The 9,477-nt window shown below is 35.3% G+C and overlaps 2 protein-coding genes and 1 pseudogene across 2 annotated transcripts; 2 read left to right on the top strand and 1 right to left on the bottom strand.

Moving 5' to 3' along the window:
• The first annotated feature begins 2,283 nt into the window (after positions 1 to 2,283).
• Positions 2,284 to 4,408, top strand: LOC107613629 (uncharacterized). The gene is made up of 3 exons (XM_088497242.1): positions 2,284 to 2,382; positions 3,992 to 4,085; positions 4,188 to 4,408. Exons 1-3 carry the CDS (start codon positions 2,284 to 2,286, stop codon positions 4,406 to 4,408), a joined length of 414 nt encoding a protein of 137 aa, XP_088353368.1.
• Positions 2,430 to 3,819, bottom strand: LOC110265885 (NAC domain-containing protein 83-like; annotated as a pseudogene).
• A 3,849-nt stretch (positions 4,409 to 8,257) lies between the features above and the next one.
• On the top strand, positions 8,258 to 9,344 carry LOC107612438 (uncharacterized). The gene is made up of 4 exons (XM_021109397.2): positions 8,258 to 8,413; positions 8,514 to 8,606; positions 8,704 to 8,805; positions 8,925 to 9,344. Exons 1-4 carry the CDS (start codon positions 8,258 to 8,260, stop codon positions 9,342 to 9,344), a joined length of 771 nt encoding a protein of 256 aa, XP_020965056.1.
• The last annotated feature ends 133 nt before the right edge of the window (positions 9,345 to 9,477 follow it).

Here is a 9,477-nt window from a genome sequence, read left to right as displayed (position 1 = left end):
AGCAACATCTCTCGCTGTGTTGATTTAAAACAGCGCAAGTTATTCGGCTTGAAGAGTCATGACTGCCATATTCTAATGGAACATTTACTGCCAATTGCATCAAAACACGTGTTGCCCACCCCAGTGTCCGCCGTCTTCGCTGAGTTATCAGCCTTTTTCCGAATAATATGCAGTAAATCCATAGATCCTCAACAACTTCCTCTCCTTCAGGATCGTGTAGTCTATACCTTGTGCCACATGGAGATGATATTTCCACCTTTCTTCTTCACAGTTATGGTTCATCTAACGGTGCATTTGGTCGAGGAGGTCCGTCTCGGTGGCCCAGTGCATTACCAGTGGATGTACCCAATTAAGAGGTATTGATACACTTAAGCTTTCTCGACCTGTTTATAAATGGATAGCTGTCATCTAGTAATTTGTACGTTATGTTCTCAAAGGTACCTATGTCGTCTCAAGCAGTACGTGCGTAACAGGGAACAACCGGAAGGATCGATTGCAGAGGGCTACTTATCCAAGGAGATTCTCACATTCTGTTCTAGATATCTAGATAATGTCGAGACTAGGATCAACCGACCGACACGCGTTGACGACCGGCCGATCGATGCTCCACCAAGCGAGATTGCCAACATGTTCCCAGTGGTTGGAAAGGCGGTCGGGGCAAGTTTATTTTTTAGTCTAACAGCAACCGAAAAGCTTCAAGCACATCGTCATGTACTGGTCAATTACATTGCTGTAGAGAAATTCTTGGAGTAAGTACAGAGCCTGAGCTATAAAATTATACAGTGAGCCAATTTGGTACTGATACTACTAAACTTGAACAAACCTTTTGTATGCACAGTGAGTACAGAGCCATCACAAAGAGAAAACTGCGAAGTAGAACAAGGTCCCAGTCTCACATAGATAGCGTTGTGCACAGAGAATTTGCCAACTGGTTCAGGCATAAGGTAATCTTTAATATCTCAGGATCCTACTACCCTTTGATGCCCTCTTGCCTCTAATGGTTCAATGCCAGGTCCCATTTGGAAGCACCAATCATTCGAACGAGTTGCAGTGGCTCGCCTGCGGTCCCCTCGCTCAGGCCAAACGCTAACCAGCTTACAACGTCAATGGATTTAAATTTAGGACCATGTCGAGGGAGGAAGGGATGAAAACACAGAATATCGGGGTTTATGTCACTTCGGATACTAGAAGTTATGCAAGTAAACGGGATGCCAATGTTGCTGTCGGCGGCATCTCGTATTACGGGAAATTAGTAGACATCATCGAGCTAAATTACAGTGGTCAATTCAATGTAGTCTTATTCAAGTGTATTTGGGCAGACACCACGTCGGGCAGAGGCATTCGGCAAGACGTTCTGGGCCACACCTGTGTCAATTTTGCCAATCTGATTCACACCAGTGATCGAGAAGACGATGAGCCGTATATATTGGCATCTGAGGCTCATCTTGTTTTCTACGTAGAGGATGAGGTAGAGAGCGGATGGAGTGTAGTAGTCCATGTGAAGCCAAGAGATTTGTTTGACATGGGCGAAGATTATGAATATTGTGAGGTCGACCTTAATCCACAGGCCTGTATGACTAGCTTGCCTGAATTTGATGTCGAACGGCCGCGTTGACAAGAGACGGCGATTTAGAGGAGTCCACTAGTGAAAGGGTTGAAGATTGTGATGAGGCTGCCGATTCCTAAAAAATGTTCTCCACCATGCATGTAGCTCATATACATGGCAGTTCTGGATATATACTACTGTCCTGATTCACCTACGATAGATATTGGATTTTATTTTTGTCATATCATTAGATAATAGGTTGATTATAGTGACTTATTTGAGATTTTTTAAAACTTATCCTCTCATATAAAGCTCTTTTATTCAACTATGTCTTCACAATGCTATTACCTCTCCAACTAGACTTCTTACAATCACATTTTTATATTGTCCTTGTACATTCTTTCTATTTTTGGTGGACTATTAGAGAAATTGGAGAGCAGAGACTTCTTTCCCATTACTAGAAGCCGTTAGTTCGCAGAGAAGATGATAGCTGAGTCTCCATTCTCTTTCTTGGACCACGTAACGTCCTTTGCAAGACAGTTGTGGTTTAAAGAGTCTCGCATACAATCATGATTGGATGCCTTCTTTGGACAAAGTCACCTCTATCGAGCCATAGCTCATGCGCCGGGATCAATGATGAGAGTTTGTTTGCTGCTGGGATCAATTTATTTTTGTACTCCATTTTCTTATTCGTGGAAAGCAACCATATTCATGTGATAATTCTAAAACTTTAGAAAATGCTTCATTGGGACCGAAAGTACCGGGCTAAATTTGGGTTTGAGTTTGTAACAAGTACGGAGACGTGGTTCTCACAGAAGATACTTGACGAGGTGAAGGTAAATATTCACTTATTATCTTGCTATTTATTTAACGTATCACAATTTTACTCACCCTAGTTTAATTAATTGCCAACTAAAATGAAATTCGGTGCTTACATGTGATTTTCTGGTTGACGTTATAAAGATGATAAATAAATATTTTATTAATAATGACCTCTACCATTTATTTTTTGTATGTTGTAAAATATAATGTGAGTGTAAATATAACAAATCAAAGAATATTATTGAAGAGTGTAATATTACATGAAAGTAAGAAAAAAAAAACTGAATATAATTAATGTTAATGATTTTGGCTACCCATTAATTAGGCCATTATAATAAAAGAAAAAATTGTAAAAACAAACTTTATACTAATAATTGAAAAAATAATCACCTGGGATGAATTAGAATGAGTAGTGACAAGTCGATACTCACGCATGATCCAATGAGTTCTAGAGCCATTTGGAGATTTTCCATGATAGAATACAAGAGTTTTTCTTATCCCAACAATATTACTATTATTATTATTATTGCATGATGTTGAAATTATTCTTTTGTCTGATCCAGTTGCTTTCCAATATCCAGATTTCGTTATTCTGTTCATTCGGTTACCGTTTCTATACTTAACTTCCTTTGAGCTGAACAAGTATCTATCTTCTTGCTCCCCATAATTATTATTATTCCCTAATAATAAAAAAAATAATAAGATCATAGTTATAAGAGCATATATATGAGTTAATTATTCCTAGAGCTATATGTAAAAAAAAATGAGTAAAGTTAAATAATATTTTAATTTAACTTAGTTTCATTCTAACCTTAGATAATGTCAATTTAGTTTCAATTTAATTTAATTAATTTAGTCTATCTTTAACTTTTTCTTTTTTTGAAGAAATTATTAAATTAAACATTTTAAGAAGCAAAGACTAAACGGAATTATACTTCACTATAATTTGGTAACTTTAAGAGTGAAACTAAAACTTTAAAAAAAAAAAGGAGGTAAAGATTTTTATATTGATTAATATAATTTGGTAACTTTAAGAGTGAAACTAAAACTTTAAAAAAAAAAAGGAGGTAAAGATTTTTATATTGATTACCTGGCAAATCTCATGGATCGTAGTTGCAAACATTGATCTCAGAAATGATTGAAGCTGGCAACTGAAAAGAGAAAACCTTACATTTCAAATACTGAAATAGAAACTCCTCTTCTGTTGGTTGGAACCGAAATACAGGTGGCAATAATCTCACTCCATTCTTGTTAGGTTCAAAAAACGAACCAAACCAGTTGAGAATAAATGTAGCCCGCAACAATGCAGGAGTCGCTTATATCTTGTATCAATTTGAGACCTTAATCTGTGTGCATGAGGCATATTCTTTGATCTGACTTGAGCAGAAAGAGCACTCCAAAAGATTCATTCTGTTTCTGGTGTTACTGGTGTTCTCTTTCTTTGATGCCATAGTCTTCTTGCTATCTAATCTGTTTGCTATCTCAAGAAATAAAATGTAATGATTCTACTGCTGAGTCACCTGATTTTTTATGTTTTAGGTTCGGAATCATTTGAATGATTTTACATTGTCCCAGATTTTTACAAACAGTATTTCTACATTATTTTTGTGATGTGTTGTGCAGGCACGATATGAAAATACTCTTGTTGTTAAACTGGATATTGCAGCACAAGAGGAATTTAAACTCATAGAACACGGACTTGAACATATATGGGAACGTAAGAAAGACAACTTTACTTGTTGTTGATGTAATATGATTATGTTCATACACTAATTCTTGAAATTCTACGCCTATTTTGTGCTATGATGTACCTCTCAAGGTTATCTCGATCCCAGATTCAGGAGGCATCCCAAGCTATTGGAGAGGTGGTTCCGGATTCATTGGAAAAAGAGGACGACGTCCCCTCCGGTGGCTCTGAAGAAGCTGATTCTGCTGGACAAAATGCCTCGATGCTGTCGTATGACCTCAATAAAACGCCGAAAGAGAATGATTATCCTTATAGTGGAATGTCTCCTGATAAGAAAAATACCTGGCACATAGCTATGTGGGAGACTAGATACTTGAATCCTTGAGGATATTGCAATAGTTTAATTGAAGAATTAGGATTTAGATTTATAGGATGCCCAAGACTTGTTTTTTGAAGTTGTCGTGACTTTATAATTCTTCAGATTGTTATTAGGGATCGTTAGTATGCTGCATTGAAAGTCCTTGGTCTACTGCTTTACATATTTCTGCACTTTATTGAAAGACTATCGCAAGATTCTGATCATTAAGCAATTTTTGGCACAATGATGAGCGAAATGTTTTGCTATGATATTTTCCGAACAAACTAACAAATAAAAATCTATCTATTTTTTTTTTACTTTCTTTTAACGTCTGAAAAAAGTACCTAGAAATATGCTAGTAATTATTATTATTATTGTTATTAATAATATTATTAATATTATTATTATTGATAGTTATTATTATTTTAATAATTACTCACCTTATTATTATTATATTCACGTCCTTCTTATTTTATTAATTATTATTATTATTTAATATTGGTATTTATTACTGCCTATTATTATTATTATTATTATTATTATTATTATTATTATTATTACTTTTTTTGGCCTCATATATTTTTTATTTTTCAACTTAATATTCACAATTTTTAACACAAATACATCTTTATCACATATTAGGTATGACCTTCTATCTATTTATATTATTTTTCATAAACTACTTTAAAAAAGTAAAACTTTACCAAACCAAGCCTATTCTTATCACAACTTAATATGCTTACTATTATTATTGTTCATTTTACCTATTATTATTATTATTATTATTATTATTATTATTATTATAAAATGTTAAAATGAAAACATAGATTGCTAATCTTAAAGGAATCAATAGCTAGTGAGGGCTAAATTTAAATGTTAAATTTAAAGTTAATTGAAAAACAAAAATGAAAAAAGTTGTTGATAAAATGTAGAATTTTATATTATAATTATTATTATGTTTAACCCACGTACCGTATTATTATTACTATAATTGTTATTATGTTAAAATTTAAAATATCAACAGCAAATTTACGTTGTGCAATATTTTTTGGTTTTAAGATTTTTCAAATTATATTCCTCCCGGTTATCGTTCTGTTTTTTTGGCAAAATATTTTTATGGTTCAAATTATTATTATTAGAATTAATATTATTAGTTCCCTCTAACAATCAAAATTAGGAATTTCGTTTAATATCAAATATTTCAAACACCCGCCAAACTTGATTACTCCTCATATGAAATACCCCCGTCCGTAACCCACCCTCTTCTTCTCAATTCTAATACACTCCAGCCATACTTCACAGCACTTAGTCCTGAATACAGTGAACGAAACCCCACCCCCAAAGAGGAGCTCTCAACTCTCGCGTTCTGGCACCTCGCCACCCCCAAAGAGGAGCTCTCAACTGCTATTAGGTCGTCCAATCGGGTCAGCTGCTACATCGTCCTCTCACTGCTGCGGTAATCACCAGTTCTCTATTAATTTATGATGGTATAATGCTTCTTTGATTGGACGTTCTTACTGCATATGAAGATTGTGCATGTTTCGATAATGGGCTGATTCTGGTTTTCCTAATTACTCATGTCTCATCTTTTGATGAAATTCCACTTCATTATTTGAATCTAGGTCAGTGATTATAGCCCAATAGGTGGTATTTACTTATATGGTTAGAGATTTGAGTGTATTGCTAGTTTAGATTTGAAAAGAAAGTTCTTCTATGATCAATGAAGTGTGAAACTATACGTTCATGCTGTGGGTTGGTTCTCTGAGAATCAGTCAATAATCATCACACTACTCAATAGAAACCAGTAAATATGGTTAGTACACCAATTAGTGTGGTATAAAATTGGGCTAATTAATTTTTTTTACTGTGCATCTCCCAGGACTGTGGTAAAGTCTAGGAGCAGGATTTAGTTAATAATTGGACTGCTGTGAATGAATGTTATCTTTAATTTGAATGTCCTACTTTTAATCCAAATCACTACTACTTGTAGTATATAAGGACCTTAAACATAGATGAATATCCAGCTCACTCTTTATAAGTTATTGTATTAGTTTTGATGTTGTCTCTTAGGATTGGACACTAATCAAAATTAGTTCAACAGCATTAATTCTTCAATTATTAACGTGAGTATATATCTTGTTGGCTGGGACATATAACTTTTATTTGGTGCACTACTGAAACAAAACATTATCTGATCACTTTGCTTCATTATTGAATCAATTTCACTTTGAGATTTAAGACTTGTGTGGTATAAATAAAATGACTGAATTTCCTGATTATGATGGTTAATCGAGCTTCAGCTGTCATCTTCACTTTGTTTATTACTGTCATGAACCAAGTGTTCCACCTGATTACTTAGTAATATTCTAAATTATGATTAACTAACACCTTATGAGGCTTACCTTGAAGGATACTATTCAATTAGTATGTAATTTTTTTATAGGAGCCTGTTTGTGAGGATTATTTGAATGTGTGTTTACGAAGGGCATTCTTCCAAGCCCACTTGGTTATCCTATTAACTAATTCATGTGTTATGGACCATGACTATATTTATTATTTTTTGGGTGCTTGTTGGCGTCAAGAGTTTACGATTGGTTCGGAAAGGTCGATTCACGAAAAAATCAAAATTGGGACCAAGATCTCAGCAACCTCAAACTGGAGCGAATGCGACTTTGGACTCCCCCCATGATGGCTCTCAAATTCTTCCGACCAATGGCGAAAGTGTCCCCGCTAGTGGTGATAGTGTCCCCGGTACTTCACGCCCTTTCCATCCCCCGTGAAGTGAACCAAGGCCTGCTCCACAGACGAGCACAAATAGTACCCAAAAATCGCTGACAGGCCATCTCAACTTGGACGCTAATGCTATTGAGGAACCTCTTGTTGAAGAAGAAGTTGACGAGCTCCATGATGCTCCTGTGGTTCAGAGTCGCAGAGGACGTAAGACTACAGAGTTTTGGACTGTTAAGATCATAGGTATCTTTCCAAATTATTTTTCTTCCATCAACATCATTTAAGCTCCACCCATTATTAATTTACACAATACTGAAATTCGTTCATCCTAAATGCTTTCAGTTGCAAAATAGGTCAATGACATTTGACCTTCTCCATTTGTTTGCAAAGTGGTTTTTTAATTTCTTGTATCATAATCTTTAATTGGATAAAATGTATTCTGTGGCCTGTCAAAATAATTATAAAAGATTCTGATTTATTATATTAATTTTATTTTTGCCTACATTTCAAATAAAGCAGTAAATTTGTTCTTATTATTAGTTTTCTAAATTAAAAGTCGGTAATTTTTTTTTAAATTTGTTTCAAGTGTTGCAAATCTACACCAATTTATGCATGTTATATGTTGAATTGATCCATCATAATTCTTTTGTTAGGTGTATACTAAGGTAGTATTTTAATATTATTATGTTATATGTAAATTTTTTCTCATGCTGTCCACAACGCAAGTGTTATATTTGGCTTATAGATTTTGACGGCACAATCAAGCCGGCAAAACTAAGCGTGAGGGATGCTATGGCACATCCTAATGGTAGGAAGATCGTGCTCAGGTTCAACAATGCAAAGCAAGCAATTGGAGACGAAGCTGGATTGTTGAGTGGCGTGCTTGGTCTGCTGGGATCTGATTATGGAAAATTTCTCATCTGTAGGAAAAGTTGGCATCAGATTACCACTAAAGACAAGGTTTATAACGAATGTGTCAAGGTAAAAGTTTATATCCCGGGTAAATTAAATTTGCTTATTTTTACAATTATTGACAACTTGTATTATCTGTGTAGCAAATTTTTCACTTTGATGAAGACAGCGAAGGAATTATTAAAAAAGTATTTTGAAAAGTATGGGGAAGGCTTGGAAGGAAACAAAGCTGAGGTTGTATAACCTTTTTTATGAGCCAACATTCACTACTGATCAAAATCTTGAGAATCGACTGCCGGGAATTGATCGAGAGCATTGGAGATGGTTCCTTGACTATCGTGCCAAACCTGAGACGAAGGTAATATACTGTATCGTTGTTACACAAGAATACCAATTATGCTGCATTGAGTCCTTTTCTATTAGATTGTAATCGCCCTTTGTCTCTGATGGACCAATAGGAGAAGTGCAGGAAAAACGCGGAGAATCGATCAAAACAACAATATACCCACATTGGCGGTTCGAAAAGCTTCACACGGCGGATGGAAGAGGAGGTAATTTACTTGTTTTATTTAGTTATGCTAGTATCTCTGTGACTAAATTTTCATTGATTTTGTGGAAAATTTTAATGCAAAATCTTTGTTGTTACAGTCGGAAGAACAAGGAAGGATAGTCGGTAGAGGAGAGTTATGGATCAAGGTGCACAAAAAGAAGGATGGCTCATATATGAATGATGAAGCAAGAGCAATTGGTGTAAGTAGTACTTGTTAATTGATAAAGGTTAACACAAGTCAGTTTAGGAGAATTACCCCTTTTTTTGTGGTTTTGGTTGATAGTGCATATCTTTCCATGTTACTAATTTGTGTATGTAGGAAAGAATTGAGGAAATTGAGCAACAGGATGAGTCTGCCAGAATGTTGTCTCAAAATGACTCCATTGCTCAGGTTTTCGGAAAAAAAAAACTGGGTAGAGTACGTGGTGTGGATTTTGGACCGACTCCTAATCAACTCTTCGGTCCGAATTCACATGCGCCTGGCAACGGAATCCAACTAGAGGAGACCCAGAGGAGGCTGCTTAAACTGCAGGCAGAGCTGGAAGGCGAGAAGTTGAAGAGGAAGGCGATGGAGGACGAGGCAGAAGCAGAGAAGAAAAAGATGAAAGTAATGGAGGACGAGGCAGCAGCAGAGAAGAAAAAGATGAAGGCGATGGAGAGTGCTCTGATTTATCTGTTTCAAAGGCAGGGTGTGGAGCTACCACCAGACATTGCTGCAGGGATGAGTTTCATAGAATGATAGAGTGAAAATAGAATATTATGATTGGAGTTATTTTGCATTGAAGTAAACATTTTATTGAATTAGACTGAGCAACTCTACGAAAGAGATTTATTTACTTTGTATTTTGATGGATATATTAATTTTTTTGCTT

Source organism: Arachis ipaensis, chromosome B8 (genome assembly GCF_059453495.1).
Source record: "Arachis ipaensis isolate K30076 ecotype BB chromosome B8, ASM5945349v1, whole genome shotgun sequence".
NCBI classification, from domain to species: domain Eukaryota; kingdom Viridiplantae; phylum Streptophyta; class Magnoliopsida; order Fabales; family Fabaceae; genus Arachis; species Arachis ipaensis.
This window is presented reverse-complemented; position numbering and strand designations above follow the sequence as displayed.

Coding starts and splice junctions, on each gene's coding strand:
- LOC107613629 (XM_088497242.1), top strand. CDS start 2,284: ATGCTTCATTGGGACCGAAAGTACCGGGCTAAATTTGGGTTTGAGTTT. Junction 2,383..3,991: donor AGATACTTGACGAGGTGAAG/GTAAATATTCAC, acceptor TGTGTTGTGCAG/GCACGATATGAAAATACTCT. Junction 4,086..4,187: donor ACTTGAACATATATGGGAAC/GTAAGAAAGACA, acceptor GTACCTCTCAAG/GTTATCTCGATCCCAGATTC.
- LOC107612438 (XM_021109397.2), top strand. CDS start 8,258: ATGGGGAAGGCTTGGAAGGAAACAAAGCTGAGGTTGTATAACCTTTTT. Junction 8,414..8,513: donor GTGCCAAACCTGAGACGAAG/GTAATATACTGT, acceptor ATGGACCAATAG/GAGAAGTGCAGGAAAAACGC. Junction 8,806..8,924: donor ATGAAGCAAGAGCAATTGGT/GTAAGTAGTACT, acceptor TTGTGTATGTAG/GAAAGAATTGAGGAAATTGA.